Source organism: Bubalus bubalis, chromosome 5 (genome assembly GCF_019923935.1).
Source record: "Bubalus bubalis isolate 160015118507 breed Murrah chromosome 5, NDDB_SH_1, whole genome shotgun sequence".
Classification (NCBI taxonomy): domain Eukaryota; kingdom Metazoa; phylum Chordata; class Mammalia; order Artiodactyla; family Bovidae; genus Bubalus; species Bubalus bubalis.
Window position 1 is genome coordinate 88,787,043 of NC_059161.1, and position 22,692 is coordinate 88,809,734.

The window sequence follows — 22,692 nt, forward strand, 5'->3', positions numbered from 1 at the left end:
AAAAGGAAAAAACATTATCAACTCATTTCTAAATGTGTACATCTTTTGATTTCCTGGGGCATACAGAAGCAAAGATAACAGATATTTTTTTCCTTTGCTGCTCACCATTTGACACACTGTAAAATACGCGACTGCAGTCAAAATGCTTAAATGTGGAACAGAAAGCCATGTTGGTAAATATTTGTGACTAGATATGAAAAATACGTATATGTTATCTCTATACTCTGCCAAATCTTTTGGAAGTTTTCGATTGCTCATTGTAGTGTATAACGGTCATAAATCATCCATGAAGTCAGGACTTGAGCAAAAATCATAATGAGAATGCGCTCAGGTTACAGGAATTTATACTTAATTATATTTGAGAGAAAACATCTGTGAAAGAAACATGATACAGTATTAGAACTTAAAATTCCGTTTTTAAAATAAATATAGAAATAGATCATGTGAGAATTCAAAGTAAGTTATTTGCGATTTAATTGTAAACCAATTAGTCCTCTGGTGTTTAATAAACATTTCTGCTGGGAAGACTACTGTTCAAGACACTTATTTTAGTTACTTGGTATGTCGATTTCAGGATATTTATTCACTTGAGGCATAAAGAATAAGTAGAATACCTAATGTGGCCTTAACTTTCCCTCTCTCTCTCTTTAAATGAGTTCATGTCCCAAAATAAGCAGTCTTTATAACTCTTTCAGACCACAGTTAACTAATTATCTTCATGGTTGGAACACATTAACTCTTTCTTGTTTATAACGACAACTTGTAGAGTGATATTCTGGCTCTCTAATTCCATTTGCAAACCGACTATCAAGACCTTCTCCGAAATCCAATGCTGCACTGCAGCTGGAGCGCACAGGCAGCCTCTCCGAGTCAAGAGCAACAGCAGAAGTCTGTTCCTTTTGTCATTAGAATGATAAGACGTATCTGGTCTCGCCAAGCTGCTGAGTGATTAAAGCGAGGCGCCTGAAAAGGGGTGAATCAGAGAAGGGCTGCCTTACGTAAACCATCACTCTCCAAACTTCTAAGTTTGTGGACACGTCTAAGTGTCCTCTTCAAAGGCATCTCTCAGCATGGCCACCAGCACTCCAGAGAGACTGTTCAACTCTCTTTGTTAGTGAACTAACATTCCGATAGCACCCACACTCTCATCCATTCTTTCCTAGCCTTCCATTAAAACGGCTTCCCACGTGCTGCACCACCCATCTCCTATATGATCTGCTTTGCCTCTATCTCGCACCTGCATTCACACCAACAGACTCACTGAGGCTGCCCTGACAAGTTCTGCCATGACTGGATCAGCTCTGATAGCCAAAGCATTGTCCACCCACATCACACATTCTCTGCATTCCCCTGTGACTCTTGTTGATGTGCTTCCCATTAACAGGGTTCCCTATCACAATTAAGTTCACTACCACAATTATTCCTGCTGTCTACTATCCCTTTCTTTGCTATTACCTTCTTCTGCTGTGTATGCTAAAATGGAGACAAAGTCTTTACGTTCAATAAAAATTCTAAGTACCCACTCTGTGCTCCTGCATGTGAAGAAAGTCTTATGTTATTCCATTTAATGCACGCAATACTCCTTAATAGAGGTTATTAGCCCCCAGCTAACTGGTGAGGACTCTGGAGTACAGAGTGATTAAATCACTTGTTTAAAGTCCCAAGGCCAAGAGGGGCAAAATGAGTCAAACACCGGTCTTCAGATTTCTTAAAGGGCATCCGCGTCCTGTAACTGATCCCCTAACTTTCTATATTGCCTCCTCATTCTACACTGTCTAAAATATCACTACAAGATTACTTTTATTGGGTGAAATTCCAATTTTAAACCATTAAATGTATTTTCTAAAATACCTTAAATATTTGAAATGTAACTGAACTATATTTGTATGAAATATACATTTCTTTGTATAATGTATAAATATTTATTTTATTTCCAAAGCTCTAAAAAGTTCCACTCTTGCAACATATCTTTTACCTAAGGTTTGTTCCTCATTATTCCTACATCTGCCTGCATCTTTCAGAACTTTTCCTTTTCCTTTCCACACTTGGCACATTCGATTTAGTTCAGTCACTCAGTTGTGTCAGACTCTTTGTGACCCCAAGGGCTGCACCATACCAGGCTTCGCTGTCCATTACCAACTCCTAGAGTTTACTCAAACTTATGTCCATTGAGTCAGTGATGCCATCCAACCACCTCATCCTCTGTTGTCCCTTTCTCCTCATGCCCTCAATCTTTCCCAGCATCAGGGTCTTTGGCAGATGAGTTAGTTCTTCACATCAGCTGGCCAAAGTATTAGAATTTCAGGTTCAGCATCAGTCCTTCCAATGAATATTCAGGACTGATCTCCTTTAGAATGGACTGGTTGGATCTCCTTGCAGACCAAGGGACTTTCAAGCGTCTTCTGCAACACCACAGTTCAAAAGCATCAATTCTTCAGTCCTCAGCTTTCTTTATAGTCCAACTCTCACATCCACACGTGACTACTGGAAAAACCATAGCTTTGACTAGACGGACCTTTGTTGGCAAAGTAATGTCTCTGCTTTTTAATAAGCTGTCTAGGTTGGTCACAGCTTTTCTTCCATGGAGCAAGTGTCTTTTAATTTCATGGCTGCAGTCACCATCTGCAGTGATTTTGGAGCCCAGAAAAATAAAGTCTATCATTGTTTCCACTGTTTCCTCATCTATTTGCCATTAAGAGACTGGACCGGATGCCATAATCTTGGTTTTCTGAATGTTGAGTTTTAAACCAACTTTTTCACTCTCCTCTTTCACTTTCATCAGTTCTTCTTTGCTTTCTGCCATAAGGGTGGTGTCATCTGCATATATGAGTTTATTGATATTTCTCAGAGCAATCCTGATTCCATCTTGTGCTTCATCCAGCCCAGCATTTCACATGATGTACTCTGCACATAAGTTAAATAAGCAGGGTGACAATATATAGCCTTGACGTACTCCTTTCCTGATCTGGAACCAGTCTGTTGTTCCATGTTCAGTTCTAACTGTTCCTTCTTGACCTGCATACAGATTTCTCAGGAGACAGGTCAGGTGATCTGTATTCCCATCTCTTGAAGAATTTTCCACAGTTTGTTGTGATCCACACAGTAAGACTTTAGCATAGTCAGTAAAGCAAAAGTAGATGTTTTTCCGGAACTCTCTTGCTTTTTTGATGATCCAGCGGATGTTGGCAATTTGATCTATGGTTCCTCTGCCTTTTCTAAATAAAGATTGAACATCTGGAAGTTCACGGTTCATGTACTGTTGAAGCCTGGTTTGGAGAATTTTGAGCATTATTTTGCTATGGTGTAAGATGAGTGCAATTGTGCAGTAGTTTGAACATTCTTTGACATTGCCTTTCTTTGGGATTAGAATGAAAACTGACCTTTTCCAGTCCTGTGGCCACTGCTGAGTTTTCCAAATTTGCTGGCATACTGAGTGTAGCATTTTCACAGCATCATTTTGTAGGATTTGAAATAGCTCAACTGGAATTCCATCACCTCCACTAGCTTTGTTCATAGCAAATATTAATCTGTTTCCTAAAGTTCCCTATTCCAGCCTCCTGCAACTCTGCTTAGTTTGAAATAGGAAAGGATTTCAATTGCATGTAAATCTATTTTAAAGGCATATAATGGTCTATAGTCCTGCCAGAAATAATAAATACACTCTCTCGCTATCCTGTGCCTTTTTATAAGACTCTATGCACATTTTCTGGTATAAAAAAAATTCATTACTTGAAAACAAAAAGAAAACTTTGGCATGGCAAAAATATCATGTAAAACAGTGACAAAATGTGCTAAAATATCAAGATAAAGAACTCACACTGAATCCACAAGCTTCCTGACTAGAGCAATTATATTCATTCCTCTTGGTTTTTCCTCATGTTTCTCAGTCTTTTGTTCCACTTTTGCATAGGCTGCCTCTGGTGAATAAGAATGTGTGGGAATTTCTTCCTTCCCAACAATGAACCTAAAGAAAAGAACACAATGAGAGGCATTTTTTCACCTTAAAAAAAAAAAATCAATGAGAAAATAAACTGATTTTGTTTATATACAAATACACTGTGAACAGAACCTTATCATTTGAAATAATATTTTCTGCAACTTATATAAAATCTAATCATCCTTTAAAAAAATAGACTTTTGAAATCTGAATATTCAGAAACTGTTAACAGCTATTTAACAAATGCGGCATCTAAAAATCAAATTAACCAAGTGAATACAGCATGGCACTTGGATGAAGCACCTTTTAACTTAGGTCACAGCCTGTTTTAAGGCATTATGCACCTTAAAGTTTTTTCAAACAGAAAAGCAGATGAACTATTAACTTGGATCTACTAATTAATGACAAATTTTTTTTTCTCTAAAATGTATTGACAGCTAAAACTGAATGCATTTCTCATCTTTTACTCTAAGTTTATATCTAATGTCACTGTGAGTCACAAAACAGCTACAATACAGTGGATGGTCATCTATACACACACGAGAAACAGAGGGAAGTAACGAGAAACAGAAAGTGTTAAGGTTCTATGTCTTCCCCACATTATTTCATTAGAAAATCTTAAATTTGATGTTATTCTAATCTACTTATTTCTCTTGGGAAAATCTAATATCTAGGAGAAGACATCATTCTTGTCTCATGAGAACTGGATTATATTTTTCCAAATACAGTACAAATAAAACACTACCAACCGTTAGATATCACTCATAGTATCCTTTATTGGAGTTTTCATCTCTGCTCTTTGTACCATCACCAAAAGAGCTGCTGCTCTTACAAAGAATAACTAAGCTTTCCTTAGTCAACTGTGCCTGCTGAACTTTCAGAAAACATCACAAAATAGAGTTAAACAGGAGATCGGTAACACTACACTAAAATTCTGGAATATGTGGGTTATGACAAATTTAAATATTCTTAGGTTTAAGAAAATGGTTCCTATCAACAAGGGAAACCCATCTCCTTAAGACAAACTTAAAACATCTAGTTTATCAAAGGAGCATGCAATGAGACTGTTTGCCACCAGGGGGCAGCTGTGCCTCCTTTGGTAACTGCTTGGTAAAGTGTGAATGGAGAGTTTAGGATCTGTACTGCTGCTATTTAAGAAGACAAAACTGTGCTAAAACAGATACAATGTAATCTCTCATACCTTTCATAACACTGTCGCTATTTTGGCCAGGACTGACCATTCAAAGTAGAGCTCACTTCCTTGGAGGCGTTGCCCCTGCTGCAAGCCTCCTTTCTCTGTGCTCTCACAGCTCAGGGAACCCCTTCTTTACTATTACATCCAGTGCCTGGCATAGTGCCGGGCATGTAATACTTAGTTAATACACAGTGAATGAATATAGTATGTAATCTGAGCATTTATGACTATATGACAGACACAGTGCTGAGTACTTTACAAATATATCATTTAACCCTCACAGCAACACTATGAAGTAGGTACCATAATTTCCATGACTTAGTTAACATGAAAAAGGCATCCTGTTACAGCCAGAAATAACTGCGATTATTTGAACTTGCAATAATTTGACTCTAATGCCTGGATTCTTAGTCTTCAGGCTTTGTACACTAACTATGCTTTAAACTATGAGGAATCAGGCTTAGTCTACTTTCAGAAGTCTATTTTCAGATTTCTGCATTGGCTTTTCTCTCATGGTTCTGTCCTTGACTCTTTCTATTCCCATAACTTCCACTATTATCTGACAGAACTAGCAAGAGTTAATAACCACCATTCCAGAATATGTTCCTATAATACAGAGAAAATGTTAAGTGCAAATAGTCCAAGTCAATCCTTCATTATAAGCAGATTTGAAGAAAACACATACAAATATTAGGCACATTGTGAGTTATTGCAAGAATTCCAGAGTCTAAGGAAAGTTTCAGGGATAAGGTAAAGTTTTCTTCTAGGAAAATCAACTTTTGATTTTGTTACCAACTTTCAGTTTAACAAAGAATTCTATATAGCCAGTGCAACAACAATAAAAAGATATTTTCTAATAAGTTTCATGATCTTTAATGAAACATATGACACAAAGAAATTACTGCTGTGTGTTATGATTCAGTTATTGTTACCAAAGAATTTCCACAACCAAAATATTCCATTCAATATTATAAAAGTTTAATTTCCTAATGTATGTGAAAATGCTTGATGAACTATAAAATTCAATGCTAACCAACATCTTTACAGTATCGACTATGTGTCAATTACTGTGATAAGAGATGAACTACCAGGTAAAAAGAAGAGGCCAGTGACTCTAGTGAAGCTTATAATCCAAAACGTGTTTGATAACGCATGAGTCCTGCCCTAACGAAGCCCATAATCTGGTGCCACACAATTAAGGACTTAGTTTTCCAGTAACTGTTCACGTGTAGCTTTGTCTTTCCAAGCTCTTTAAACAGAGAGTTCTTATAATCTTCTTTAACACCCTATAGTATAAGGCACACAATAGGCCCCCCAAATAGTGATTGACTGACTGATTTATTTTTAGGAGGAAAATTAATAAATTACTCTGTTAGTGAAATGACCACAAAGCCACTTTTGTAACTTTTAAAATTACTTGCAACTTAAAAGTAGAGTCATAAATAAATAATTATGTACAATGACATTACATTTAAAAAAAAAGCTAACATAAATTCTCTAACCATAAAAGTATATAAAAGATGCAACTTACCTAAGTGCAGAGAATGTAAATCCTTTCAAACCATCTTTGCACCTAAAACAATAAAAATTTACAATAATAAAATGGTAACTTATTTTGAAATATAAAGCAGCAGTATTAAATAGCTATTAAAATTTTTCCTGAAAATGATTTTCTGTTAAGGTGAAGTTCTTTTAGGACAGTGATCTGAGCAGTACAAATGGTCAAACAAACAACGAACAGTAAAGCAGGCCACCTAACACAAAATGATTAAAATGATAACGCCTCCCCACGTCATACTAACACAATTCAAAGCTCAATTCTCGAATTTGTAGGCTGAAGTGAGATTTAAATGGAGTTTTCTGTGGGATCCATGTGGATTTAAAAGGAAGGCTGCGAGTGGAGTATTTTTCATTCTACCCAATCCTGGGGGAGCAATTTGTTGTGAAGAAAAAGGCCACATACACCCACTGGGTGTGTTTTATATACAGGTCAACCAGGGTCCTGACTCCTCTTTACTTATTAATGCAGTGAATGCAGAGCAATGTACAGTTGGCAGGTACAAAAAGGTTTCACGTTTAGTTCAACAGTTTTAACTTCTGAGTAAGCCCAATCGGAACAGATAACGCAGCATGAGGAACGCGGGTGGAGGAGAAGAGCACAGAGAGAAGACTGCAAATATCAGAGCGTTTACCACTGCTGGACACTGTCTGCAGCCCTTTACATGTGCTGTCTCACTCAATTATATCATAATTCTATAAACAGGTGTATCTCTATGTCACAGCTGCGCAGAGGCCCCCCACATGCGGCAATGTCCCAGAGGTCACAAAATAAAAAGTAGTCAGAATTCATCTGACTTAAAAGTCACGGTTTTCTCTTACACCTCTTCCTAAAACAATGTATTCCTTTTAATTGGGGAAGACCCAAGCTACATGGCAATTAAAGGCGGGGGAGAAGGGAAGATTCTCTCATTGGCAAAAAGTATTGAAACAAGGTTTTAAACTAGGGGCCTCACTATACGCTGGTCTTAACGGTCTGCTCCACTGCAGGTGTCCTCAAGTTACCAGAGAATCTTTGTGTTTCTGGTATTAAAATTCTTTGGAGAAACTACAGATTGGTCATATAATGATACTCTAACATAATAGAGTATCATTACTCTATTAGACACTGGGTATTCGCAGACGAAAAGCATAGCCTTAAATCTAACTGGGCAATTCTATCTGTATGCCTTTTATATGAAAGGTCACAAAGGAAATGAACAAAAATATAAGAAATCTGTCTTGAAATTTTTAAATATACATTTTTATTGGAGGACATAGAATCTCAGGGAAAAAACTTAATCCATGTGCACTGAGATGTTTTAAAGAATTAAGAATTCAATTAAGTACTATAATCCACTTTGTGGTCATGTTAACAGTAAGAATGTGACCAGAGAATTTAGCTAACATAGTACATAAGCATCTACCCTGTTCAGAATGAGGGTAAAGGCAAAATAATTCATATGTTAAGCTAAAAACGTGCAGGGGAAAATTACAGCATTAAAATTCTTCCAGTTATCTGTTTTCATCTGAAGAAAGTGTTTCTCAGTAATTTAAAACCCATAATTGAGTAATTTCTAGATAGATGGGGTGGTGAGGGGGTAGGCTGGGAGTCTATTGACTGGAAAACAGAGAGCAACAGATTGATTAAAAGATTATGTACAACTGGGAACAAATTTTGGTGTTGGTATGTTATTGTTAAAGGATAGCCATTTGTCTTTGCGCAATGCTAAATAAAGGATTCTGACAACTTGGTCTAGTCAGGATTGCATTATTTGTGACCTTAAACAATAAATCTAACTGCAGACCAAACATCAAAAAGTAGCTTTCAAATATAAAAGGGCATCCACAAATGAATTTGCAATTTCATTATGATGGAAGTTTGGTTCTTTCAGCAGAACCCTGTGGGAAGCACTTCATATTGATAAAGTCTTAGCGTGGATTCAAAAGGGGCTATTCTTCTTTCCATTCATGTGTATAAGGTCTCTTAATGTAATTGAGGGTCAGATGTCTATGTCAAAAGGACAAAAAAGTAATTATTCGCAGAAAAAGAATGTTTAAAACAGCAATACTGGCCTGCATTCTGACATAAAAAGTATCATCTGAGCCCTAACCTAACTATGAAACACTATAGAAATCTGTGTTAAATGTAAAAAGTATGATATAAACATAAAGATTTATACAAAAGAGATCCCATTAACAGGCACCTCACTATGAGATGGATCTGGTTATTATAATGTAAATCAAATCACATTCTTCATTCAGATACTAAGGCCGGTTGATTTATTCCACAAATGCTACTATGCAGTGCCTACTATGTGCAAGCTCTGCTTTAGGTTTTAAGGATGTAACAGTGGACAATACAGGGTCTCTGCTTTCCTACCACTGACATTTTAGATGGGGGAAGAGAGAGGATTTAAAAAGCTAAGTATGTCATGTGGTGATAACTACTATGGCAAAAAGCAAAGCAGGAAAAGGGGAGAAACAGTATCAGCCTGGGCCTTTTGTATTTGTTTTTAACCTAGTGTGGTCAGGAAGCAGGCTTCCCTGGTGGCTCAGAAGGTAAAGAATCCGCCTGCAAGGCAGGAGACCTGGGTTCGATCCCTAGAAGATCCCCTGGAAGAGGGAATGGCTGCCCACTCCAGTATTCTTGCCGGAGAACTGTGGCCAGGAAGGGCCTCTCTGAGGAGGTGGAGTTTGGTAATTTGATCAGAAACCTTACTGAATTGAGGGAAGGGCATTTCAGTTTGAAGGACGAGGACTCTACATGGTGTGTAAGGAGAACAGACAGGGGTTAAGCTGGAGCGAAGCAGCAGTTGGAGACGAGGTCCGGGTATCAGTGGTAGGAAATGAGGGGGCGAGTGGTTTGCAGTTCCTGCAGGGACGGCAGGCGTGGTAAGGACTCGGGCAGGTTCTCCGCAGAGGAGTAAAAAGAGCTGTCTTAAATTCTAAGATAATAGACTGGCTGCTGGTTGGAAAACAGACTACAGGAGGGCAAGGGTAGAAAAAATCACAGGGCCTAATTAGGAGGAGAACGGTGCCTGCGGCTGGACCAGGCTGCGGTGGCAGACGTGGACAGGAATGTGTCTGAATGCATTTCAAGACAGAGTGGGCAGAATTTCTAGATGGTTTAAATGAATGTGGGGTATGATAGAGAATTTACAAATTATTAAAATATTTTTGGTTTGAGCAAATGGAAGGATAAAATATCCACTTACTGACATGAGGAAGACTATTAGAGAAACAGGTTTTGAAGAGAAAAATCAAAGTTCTGTTTCAGATGTGTTAAGTTTGAGATGCATGTGAGCTGTAAATGGGAATGTTAGGGAAGCAAGCAGCTGGGTATGCAGATTTGAGTTCGAGGGAGAGGTCTCATCTAGGAATTAAGTGTCAATACAGAAAATAAGAAAATGAGCATTTTTTATTCCTCCATAACTTGTATGCAGAAAATCTCTTTCAGAAAAGAAAAACAAAAATTCATTTCGCTAATAAAACCATTCTCTAATAATACAAAGTCATTCTAAATTTTTTCATTTTTTGAGTGGGCATAAAAAGAATGCATTTAACTCATGTATACACAAATTCTCCTATTAACGTTTGTGCAAATGGCATAAATAACTGAATCTACAGTTACTAAATCTCTACAATTGCAAGGTTCTGTGCTACCTACGAAATAAAACAAAGCCAGGAGACAAAGAGGGGAAAAGAATTTGCAGCATTATATCAAACAACTTAGCTGATAAACAACTAATCATAGAGGGTCAGGTTGGAATTGCATACTATATATAAGAAAGAATTAAGAAGTTTGATGTTATTGTTATTAGAATACTACTTTTGGTCAAATATTAATAGGAGGGAATCCAAAAAGACAATTTTTTTCTATTAGAAATGCAAGTGTTGGTAAAAAAAAAACAGCTCTGCCCAGAAAGATTCTTTATTTCATTCTTAATTTCCATGAAATTACTTCAATGATACTGGAAATGTCTCATGATACCTGGGATACATTTTTTTGAGATACGAAATATACTTCATTACAACATTGTACCAGCAGAGGTCACTAGTAAACCATTTGGGGAAGAATTTCTAGCTCGGATGTGATTTCACAAACATTTTGTTGCACATTTTCCTTTAAAAACAAATTCATAGGCATGCAAAATATTACTTCTGAAAAAATTTTAGTTAAACTGCATTAAGTTCCCCCAAGTAAATATCACTAACATGAGACTTTTAGTGATAGGCGATACTCATGTTCCTATTATTCCACACAGTCATAAAATCCCTTGGAACACCCTAACATTTGGCACCAACATAGAATGTAAATGTGCTGTTTTATTATGTGCTTTCTAGTAACCTGAAAACAATGAGAACTATTTTGACTCCTACAATTTTTTTTCTAGTCAGCTTTCATTTATTTGGTTACATATAATAGACATAAAAGATACACTTTTATAAATCTCCTCTTAAATATTTCTAAAGCACTGCATGATGCAATGGAACAGAAACTAGTCATAATTTGCCTGTCAACCTAAATCACTGAGGGCTCCATCTTGCCACCTTCGGAAAGAGGGCTGGAAGTAAATGACTGCCATAACGGCTCCTTAAATGATTTCCAATTCGGAAGTTTTATCACTTATTACCATCTTATTTACTGCTACTATTATTATTTAAAATAATAATGATGGAAAATAAATGAATTATCCAAATCATTTATAAATAGTGATTTTGCCGTCAAGAATTAAAAAGAAATAAAACATACGTACAAATCCCTGAATTTATTTTGAGATTACTGGCTGCTACTAATATTATTACATTTGCTTATTGCTTATAAAATTTACACACAGAACTTACTCCTGAAAAGGTTGAAAGACACCTTCTCTTTTTTTAACTGTAAGATTACAAGACAAACTACCACCATAAATATATATATGCTATAGAAAGACCTGTAAGAAATATTGTTAAGTAAAAGAAGTAATTCTATAATCTCAATGATAGAAGGTTACATTTTTGATATATTAAGCATCAGTGCTAAAATATTATCAATGATAAAACATAAAATGCTGGTTTTGTATACATATAGAATGTTATAGAAAGTGATCAAAAGCATCAGATCAGATCAGATCAGTCGCTCAGTTGTGTCCGACTCTTTGCGACCCCATGAATCACAGCACGCCAGGCCTCCCTGTCCATCACCAACTCCTGGAGTTCACTGAGACTCACGTCCATCGAGTCAAAAGCATACACCCCAAACAGTTACTAGCAGGCTACCTACTGAAGTGCATGTTTAGTCGCTCAGTTGTGTCCAACGCTTTGCGACCCCATGGACTGTAGCCTGCCAGGCTCTGCTGTCCATGGGACTTTTTTCCATGCAAGAATACTGGAGTGGGTTGCCATTTCCTCCTCCAGGACATGGGTTAAAAGACATGAAGAAAGAATATAACTTTTTACTCTCTATATTCATATATCATTTAAATTTTCTATAAGTATACATTTATATATTATTTGTATAGTTTGTTTAATTAAAAACATCAGTATCTGAACATTTAGGAACAGATTAAACACTGTGAAAGTTATTCGTCTCTATTTCACCAACACCTTGGCAGAGAATGTGAAAGTCAGTCAACTTCACTAATTAAGACTGCTATAAAAGTTTTGCTAGAAGGCAAAAAATTAATAACTAAAACAAATGATGCAGGTAGAATTTTCTGAAATTATGATCCCAAAGAACATGGATATCTAGGGGACTACAATGACAAAAAAGAAACACTGAGTAAGTATCATGTCAGAGTTCTTTTGTCCTTTTTTTACTCATTGAACTGGTTAGAAGGAAACTCACATATTGGTTAAACATCATAGCATCTCTTTTTATTCACTCAACATTTACCAGGCATCTAACATACAGAAGACACTGTGCTGCAGATCATTTGAGTAATGCAAAGATAAATTATATACTATCTCATATCATTAAAAAAGGCACCTGCAAAGTTATATGTATCTTTGTCAAATAAATGAAAATAATCTTAACTAAAAGTTCTGACATAATTTCTTGTATCAACAGTGCTAAGAGCTTGATTACTTTGTTTCTACTTTATGAGTTCAGCTTCAAATTTTTTTAGTCCTGCATTTTCTCTCCTTAAATTGTTTGATTTGAGAAAAGCAGCAGGGCTCTTCTTTCACATATGATGGGATTATGTCCCAATATGCCCATCCTAAGCTGAAAGTGAAAGAGGAGAGTGAAAAAAAATTCAACATTCAGAAAACTAAGATCATGGCATCTGGTCCCATCACCTCGTGGCAAATAGATGGGAAAACAATGGAAACAGTGACCAACTATTTTGGGGGCCTCCAAAATCACTGCAGATGGTGACTGCAGCCATGAAATTAAAAGACACTTGCTCCTTGGAAGAAAAGCTATGACCAACCTAGACAGCATATTAAAAAAGCAGAGACATTACTTTGCCAACAAAGGTCCATCTAGTCAAGGCTATGGTTTTTCCAGTGGTCATGTATGGTGTGAGGGTTGGACTGTAAAGAAAGCTAAGCACAGAAGAATTGATGCTTTTGAACTGTGGTGCTGGAGAAGACTCTCAAGAGTCCTGTGGACTGCAAGGAGATCCAACCAGTCCATCCTAAAGGAGATCAGTCCTGGGTGTTCATTGGAAGGACTGATGCGAAGAACTGACTCATTGGAAAAGACCGTGATGCTGGGAAAGATTGAAAGCAGGAGGAGGAGACGACAGAGGACAGGATGGTTGGATGGCATCACCGACTCAATGGACATGAGTTTGAGTAAACTCCGGGAGTTGGTCATGGACAGGGAGGTGATGGACAGGACTGTCTGCTGCACTCCATGGGGGCGCAAAGAGTTGAACATGACTGAGCGACTGAACTGAACTGAAACTATAATTTAGGAACTGAAACTGGATCAACAACTATAGATTTTGATTGATATCTGTTTATCATAAGAATAACAGAAAAATTGAGATGGGATTAATTTAAAGATTTTATTTTAGCTTTGTTTTTAAAAAATCTTCAGTGTTCTAATTACATATGTACACTCAAACAGGTTAAATCAATCATTTCAATTTACTACTCGGAACCTTGGATATGCAATTAAAATACACTACTTTGCTTAAATATACACAACAGGTTTTTTCCTCTTAGGTCTACTATTATTTCAAGAATAAAACAGACTCAGAGAGTTTGGTTTTAGCCAGTGTACGGCACTTAATATGAGAAAACAAAATAACAGATATTACAGTCCTACTTTAAGAAAGCTCATACACAAAAATCTTAAGTTGGAACAGCAACAGATGAAGAAATTTGTGGAAGATTATTTTGTTTGTTCGTGAACACATCATAGACCTTCCAAACAATTTTTAACTGTTTTCTTTAAAAGTGATTTTCCCCACTGCATTAAAAATATTATTTTTGATTTTGGCAAATGTTTTACAGTACATTTATTTCACATAGAATGGAACACTGGTGCTTAGCTTTGTTCTCAATAACCTAAGGAAAGCTGGTGAAGCAAGGCAGCAGTTATGGGTAATCAAGTGTGATTGTAAGTCCCCAGATGATTATTGTGTACTTTTTTCTAGTATGTCTTGAATATAAATTGGAAACATTTGGATTCAAAATTACAGTAACAACTCCAATAGAATCATATTTCTCCTTAAACTTGGAGAGGCTGGAACTGTTTTTGCTTTAAAATCTAAACTAAGGAAGGTCATGCTCCAAGCCCTCTTCAATTGCTAAGAAACCAAGAATCACCTTCAGACTGTTTCTAAAAGAAATGTTAATTAGGATGAATCTCCCTCTCAAAATGAACTAGTAATAACAATACTTGTTGCTGTTCATTTCAATCCTGTCCAACTCTGTGCGACCCCATGGACTGCAGCACTCCAGGTTTCCCTGTCCTTCGGTATCTCCTGGAGTTTGCTCAAACTCATGTCCCTTGGACTGCAAGGAGATCAAACCAGTCTATTCTAAAGGAAATCAACCCTGAATATTCATCGGAAGGACTGATGCTGAAGTTGAAGCTCCAATACTCTGGCCACCTGATGGGAAGAGCTGACTCACTGAAAAAGACCCTGATGCTGGGAAAGACTGAGGGCAGGAGGAGAAGGGGACGACAGAGGATGAGATGCTTGGATGGCATCACCCACGCGATGCACATGAGTTTGAGCAAGCTCCGGAAGATGGTGAAGGACAGGGATGTCTGGCGTGCTGCAGTCCATGGGGTGACAAAAAATCAGACATGACTAAACAACAACAATACATCCACTGAGTACTGAGTCAGCAAGTCAAACTTTAAAATACATGTAAAAGAAGCAGATTTTACTTCCATTGACCTAAATTGTTTGCAGTTCCTAAGGAAATGGCACATGTTTACACTCGCCAAATTAACAATAGGCAAAAACCAAATTTAGTAGCAAAATTGTGTTTTACATAAATCCAAGAAAAACTTATCAAGTTTCTTAAAATCACAGCATTGTTATGGACAAAAATTATTTACATTAAATAAAAATTCTAACCACAATACTGAACCAAACTATTTTTTAAAGACCTTAAGACTGCCAAGTATTTTCATTTTTTTCCCCCTCCTATAATGGTTGGGAAAAAGATTAAAACAAAGGTTTTCAATGATATAGGATCTCTGAATCAACATTAATTTACTTTCAAATGTACATTAGTATCTATGTCATTAAAATAATACAGCAACTGGATTGCATACTAAACAAAATGAGCAGCTATTTAGGCTATACTTTTTCATGAAGTTATGCTTATTTAATATCAAAGTTCACATCTAAAATGAGATATGTATCTTTGAATAATGGAACAAAAATACTATTTTGGAAGCTTTTGGAAAACTACAGTTTTGTGATTATCTGAGGACTACAGAGTACCAAACTCTAAAAGAAAAGCCTTCATTTAAAAACTCCAGCTTACTTCATTCATCTCAAAGATGATGGACATGTGTTATGTATGACAAAAATTAGGCAAGTTAAAATACTGGAATCTTGCTAGACTCTAAATGGTACTAGAAAAATGAAATACTGGAACTAAAGTAACCTAAGAGAGTTAAACTGTAAGATTAAGAAACCAAGGCCTGGGGAGATTAAATGATCTGCCCCCAGACAGATTCTGGTCTAGACAGCATCACACACAAGGACATCTGTTTATATCCCAATAACTCACTCTCTGTGCCTACTGGGGAGAAGAAATACCACAGGGAAGATGAGGGACCCTGGGCTGTAGGAGACAAATCACAAATCACCTGAATGGAAGGAGAGAGCAATATTCCTCCAACTAAAATCATGCAAAGACTTTATAAGGGACAGAAGAGCATGGATAGCAAGGAACCAAAATCCTCCCAGTGAAACGTGATTGGCCTGACTTTGTTTAGGACTCTTTACTGCCTTCTCTTATCTACCTCCCTCTTCACAAGAGTGATTTTTTACATAACTCTCTCCAAAACTTTGAGGACAATCGCAATCAGTATTAAATCTGCCACTGTTAGCAACTTGAATTCCAAAAGCACCTCAATTTCATACATGAGTACAAAAAACAGGCCTGGAATGAAGTTGTGTTTTCTATCATACACCAAATAAGAAATGGGACTTCTGAAAGACATTCATGAGATTACTTCTCCTTTATCTGTCTCTCAGTAGCAAACTGTATTAGCAGTTACTTTCAGATACATTTCACACTCTCTCACCTCTCTCATCTTGGTTACCCTGGTCCTTCCACATGCAATCCATTCTTCAACCACCCTCCTTGTTTAAGAGGATTGCTACCAAGTCCAACAGGAATGACAATTTTCCCCACAATTGTATATGACTCTTTCTCAAACTTCCTTTACTTTTTGTGTATTTTTGGCAGGTTTTATTTGGCTCTCGCTAACGTGACAGCTAGTCACTCTTAAGGGAAATACTGAATACTCATTGGAAGGACTGGTGATGAAGCTCCAGTATTTTTGTCATCTGATGTGAACAGACGACTCAATGGAAAAGTCCCTCATGTTGGGAAAGACTGAGGGCAGAAGGAGAAGACGGCGTCAGAGGATGAGATGGCTGGATGGCATCACTGATGCAATGGACATGAACTTGGGCAAACTTTGGGAGATACTGAGGGACAGGGAGGTCTGGCGTGCTGCAGTCCATGGGATCACAAAGAGTCGAGCAGAACTGGGCAACTGAACAACAACAACAACATGATACTAATTTCCAAAGTTATCTATTCCATTTTACAAAATTTATGTTTCCATATGGCATTTTGTGTGTCCATATATCAGAAATCAAAAGCAATTTATAGAGTTTACATCTTCAATAACGATACTGAGAAATATTTTGCATCTTATTATTACAGCATTTGGGCTTCCTAGGTGGCTTGGTGGTAAAGAATCTGCCTGCCAATGGAGGAGCCTCAGGAGACACATGTTCGAGCCCTGGCTTGGGAAGATCCCCTGGAGAAGGGAATGGCAACCGACTCCAGTATTCTTGCCTGGAGAATCCCATGGACAGAGGAGGCTGGCAGGCTATGGTCAATGGGGTCACAAAGAGTGGGACACCACTTAGCGACTAAATAACAACAACAAAACTGCAACATTTACTGTGTAATTAAGGTATCTAGAAATATAAATTAATAGACCACATAATCAGGAAAGGTTAGGTCAGTGATTCTCAAAGTGTGGACCACCTGGAACAGCATCAGCATCAGATCGTAACAACTTGTTAGAAACTGAAATGCTGGTTCCCAGCGCAGGTCTCATGAATTCAGAAACTCTTAAGAGGGGGGTCCAACAACCTGTACATTCTGTATTTTAACAAAACCTCCACATGATTCTAGCGCATGCTCAAGCTTGAGAACCATCAGGTCAGGTTATGTTGCAATAGTAGAATTTCAACAGTTTGAACAACAAAAGGTTATTTCTTGCTCATGCTAATTATCAAACAAGAGTTGGCTAAGTCTCAACTACATGTCATCTTTATTTTGGACCTTAGGGCGATGGAGAAACATCTATTCAGATCTGCTGAATTGTCAAAGCAAAGAAAAAAAGAATATAGGACACTGTGTTCTGACTCAAAGCTTCTGCTCAAAAGTAAACATAAATCATTTCCACTCGTATTTTATTAGCCAAAGCAAATCTAAGGCCAGGCATGATGTTAACAGGTCAGTGAGTATAATGCATCCCCAGGGAGAGACAGCAAAGGGTTTTAAACAATAGCACAGCCTACCATAACACGCCAGGCATATTACTGTTGAAGATCAATTGTATTTGTTTACTATATTTAACGAAATTCAAGGCGGACTTGCAGTCCCCCTTTCCTCCCAAATCCTAGCATCACTTAGTTTTTTACATAATAACTTCAATGTTTCACTTTATGTATGATAATGCTTAAAATCTGTTGCTGATTTCAGAAACAGGCTTGTCTACAACATATTAATTAGTATTTTACATATATGCATAAACATGTGTATATGCATTCTGAGCTCCTTTTTGTTCTAATTACTAAAGCATTCAGGAATTTCACATCGTTCAGTTATATATCCCAAGTGCCTACATCAGTGCATAGCATATCGGCCACTCAATAATTTATGTTGAAAGAAAGAAATCTGTATCTGTGTAGTATGTGAAAACACTACTTTTGAGTAATTATATTTCTAATTGGGTATCATGTTTCTTGGATTCATTTTTGAACAGCAATTCTAAGCTTTTAATAAATATTTAGTATCTAAAAATGTGTTTAAAATCAGCTAGCCCATTACATATTAACAACTCCCAGTGTTCAGCCTTAATATAAAATTCTATTTGTTTTTTCACCAATAATTTGGCACAAATTGACACTTAGACATAAATGTGCATAAACAGGGGTCTAAAAAGGAGTCTCTAATCTTTTCTGAACGAGGAGCTATCTTTTAACACCCAAATGAAATATAACAGTGACTGGAATATAAGGCTATCAAGTCCAAAAGGCGGGAATGGGAATGCTGCTATAGACATGTTTATACTGAACTAGAAATTACAACTGAAAAAATGAGGTTTCCAAGGGGGTGCTAGTGGTAAAGAGTCTGCCTGCCACTACAGGAGATGCAAGAGATGTAGATTCAATCCTTGGGCCGGGAAGATCCCCTGGAGCAGGAAATGGCAATCTGCTCCAGTATTCTTGCCTGGGAAATCCCATGGACAGAGAAGCCTGGCGGGCTACAGTCCATGGGATGGCAAAGAGTCGGACATGACCGAGCAACAGAGCACACAAAAGAGGTGAGATGATAAAGTTCATAGGTCGGGGCATTATCCACACTCATTCACGCAGTTAAATATTTCACCAATATTTACTCTGTGTCGACTATGTACCAGATAGGCTGTCAAGTGCTGGGGACAGCCAGGGTCTGTGTTCTCCAGGAGCTCACAGCTAAGTGGCAAGGGCTACTGCATCACAGGAAGCGCTTTAACATGAAGCACCCAGTGCCCAAGGAGCACAAAGCAGGGCTGCCTAAGCCCGGCTTGGCCATGGCAGGCCACCCAGAAGAGAAGAGCCATTTAAGATGGCACGTGCAGGCAGAAGAGGAGGAAGAGAGCAGAGAGGGACAACCCATGTGCGACTTAGACAAGGTGTTCTGGGACTGAAGAGGCTTAACGTGAGTGGCAAATGGAGACAAGCAAGCAGTACAGAAGGACTTGGCACAGGCCAAACGTGTCAAAAACGAGTTTGAGGGATTTCCCTGGTGGTCCAGTGGTTAAGACTCCAAGCTCCCAATGCAGGGGGCTTGGACTGATCCCTGGTCAGGAAACCAGATCCCACACGCTGCAACTGAGAATTAGCATGTCTCAGCTAAAGATTCCACACGCCACAACAAAGACTGAGGATCCCATGTGCCACAACCAAGACCGAGCTGGTGCAGGCAAATCAATTAATTCTAAAAAATGAGTTTGACAGGGACTCTGTATCAACCTAGAGGGGTGGGATGGCGAGGGAGATGGGCGGGAGGTTCAAAAGGGAGGGGACAAATGTATACCTATGGCTGATTTCATGTTGAGGTTCGACAGAAAACAACAAAATTCTGTAAAGCAATTATCCTTCAATAAAAAATAATAAAAAAAAATGAGTTTGAACTGTACCTCTAAGGCAAAAGGCCCCATGTCCCAGAAAAGTGAAAGTGGCTCAGTTGTGTCTGATTCTTTGTGACCCCATGGACTATATAGTCCATGGAATTCTCCAGGCCAGAATACTGGAGTGGGTAGCCTTTCCCTTCTCCAGGGGATCTTCCCGACCCAGAAATCAAACCCAGGTTTCCTGCATTGCAGATGGATTCTTTACCAACTGAGCTATCACAGAAGACATGACCAGATCTGTGTTTAACAAAGATATTCCAAGTGTAGCTTTCATGACTTACTATTGAAACCCATCTCGTTGTTTATTTTTAAACTGCAATCTCACTTAATAGCATTTGTTTGAACTTTTAAAATATCAACTTAGAAACTGAATTCTGTTGAAAGCAACTAATACTAAAGCCATCTAAAAAGTTATACTGCTCTTTAGGATAATAGATTAAATTACACATCAACTTTAAGACATTTTAATACATTCTGACAGATTAACAAATTGGTTTTAAAATGACTCTTTTCAAAACTAAATGAGGCTCAAAAGTATCAAACTTTAAGATACTATAAAATTCAAGTAATTAATACCAGTTAAAAGCCAAAAAAAAAAAAAACAAAAAAACAAAAAAAAACAAAAAACCCTCTATTTCTTGCTTTGCAATCAGGAATTCATCTAGACTATCTCTGCCAAAGAAAGTAACCTCTATTGCAGCATCCATAATGTAGCTCTAGATGTTGCTCTGTGTACATACAATTAATAAAGTCACAGAATTTATTTACTACTGGGAACAGAGAAGGATGCTGAAAACCAAGACTGCCAATAAGGCACATTGGATTGAAGAGTTATATACCTTTGTGTAATTAACACCCCATCCAGTTCTCTTGTTACTGTTACTGCTTTTCTTGTTACTGCAGTCTTGTTACTGCTTTTGTCCCCAGTCCATTCCTAACACCAAACATTCAGACACTCGTAAGTTTTCCTGCCATGGGCTGCAGTTTATTCCAACTTCTCTTGCAGGTTACAGGAAAAATCTGTTGTTTTTGAAGTGCTCTCAGTTTTTATGAACAGGTTCCTTCACAAAGGTCCCTTCTGTGAAGATGACATGAGAAATCTTAAGTTTGATGACCCTTATCAGCCTTGTAGTTCCAATTCTGTGGATCTTTTTTTGGCAGAGTTGGGCACAGGGAAGGAAGATTAGGGTACTGGTTACAGGAATAACCTGATATTTTTGAAAACTGTAGAAAAAGATGTTCGATTTTTCCTTCAAGCTTTATAAGTAAAATTCTACCAAGGTAGAAAATGAGAATAAAAAGGTTTTATCAAACTTTTGGAAAAACCAAGTTTTTTGAATATACACATAAAATGTGACAACAGATTTATATGCAAACAGTCACACTTATCTTAAAAACAAAACAAAACCCTTTCTAACCAGCCTAAACTAGGAACAGGGAGGAATTAAAGGTCATCCAAAACTATTGGGAAGGCCCATATTCTTTCAAAGGCTTCCACTGTAAAATACAGTTCAGTAAACAAAAACAAAGCCATCTGGAAAGTATTTCTTAGATATCGATCCTGTGACATTGATAATTTTGAAATGCAGGAGAAAGAAAACACAGCTACTCCTACTTGGCCAATGTTCCATTTGCTTTATCAGAGCCAACAACGTTAATGACTTAGAACATTCTTAGGGTTATCATGAATTTTGGTCTTAAGGTTATCACGAATTCCAACAGAAAAGATCAGTCATCCACAAACAGGTCAGTAGATAAATATGGCCTGATATACTGAGAGGTTAATTCCTTTCCTTCTAGTGAGTATTCTCCCATTTTAGACTCCATAATTGATTAGGCCAAAGACAGTCTGAGAATCTCATTTTTAATTCTGGCTCTTTCACTAAATAGTTACAAGATCTTAAAATGAAACTTAAGGTTTCTCATCCTTTCTCTAAATATAAAACAAAAAGATAGAATAGAATGATCCTGAAGATTCCTTAAAACTTAAAAATTCTGATACAGACTATTATCTGCAAATTTTTATGATTTGCTCCAACTTGATACAGTTGCAACCTGCTTCTGGGTTCTCAAATTTAAATATAATTCAACCAATACTAAACTGATATGAAATGGTTTAAACATTCAGTTTGAGGGGCTACTGAAGATATCTCTTTATAGATTTTAAGTAGGAAGAATATTATAAAATTAACATTCTACCCAAAGTAAAGTACCTTCTAATATAAATGGACAAATTAAATACTCAAATGTTCAAAATTATATTTTTACCTTCAGATAGCTTATCTATTTCTATGTGCGTGCCCAGTCACTCAATTGTGTCTGACTCTTTGCGACCCTATGGACAGCAGCCCACCGGGCTCTTCTTTCCCATGAGCTTTTCAGGCAAGAATACTGGAGTGGGTTCCCATTTCCTCCTCCAGGGGATCTTCCCACCTAGGAACTGAATCTGTGTCTCCTATGAATCCTACATTGCAGGCAGATTCTTTACCACTGTGCCCCCAAGGAAGCCCACCTATTTCTATATTAGTCTAATGATTTCTATATGTGAAAATTACCTGAGATCTGTTGAACTAAGTACAGCAATTAACCGAGTTCTGTTGAAATAAGAATAGAGCATATTGCTTATAGTACCATCTGTGGGCTTCCCAAATAGTGTCAGTGGTAAAGAACCTGTCTGCCAATGTAGGAGACATAAGAGATGCAGGTTCAATTCCCGGATTGGGAAGGACCCCCGGAGGAGGGCATGGCAACCCACTCCAGTATTCCTGCCCGGAGAAACCCATGGACAGAGAAGCCCGGCAGGCTACAGTCCATAGGGCTGCAAAGGGCTGGACACAACTGAAGTGACTTTGTATGCACACACCATCTATATTTGTTATAAGCTGACTTTCTGCAATATGCTCTTGCTTT

At 37.6% G+C, this 22,692-nt stretch overlaps 1 protein-coding gene across 1 annotated transcript in view; it reads right to left on the bottom strand.

Moving 5' to 3' along the window:
• TMEM135 (transmembrane protein 135) overlaps positions 1 to 22,692 on the bottom strand; it is a 264,007-nt gene that overhangs the window by 17,538 nt on the left and 223,777 nt on the right. Inside the window, exons 7-8 of the mRNA XM_006069758.4 lie at positions 6,664 to 6,705; positions 3,818 to 3,964 (exon numbers count right to left, since the gene is read on the bottom strand). Of these exons, the coding sequence (XP_006069820.1) occupies positions 3,818 to 3,964; positions 6,664 to 6,705 (189 nt within the window). The remainder of the gene's footprint in view (positions 1 to 3,817; positions 3,965 to 6,663; positions 6,706 to 22,692) is intronic.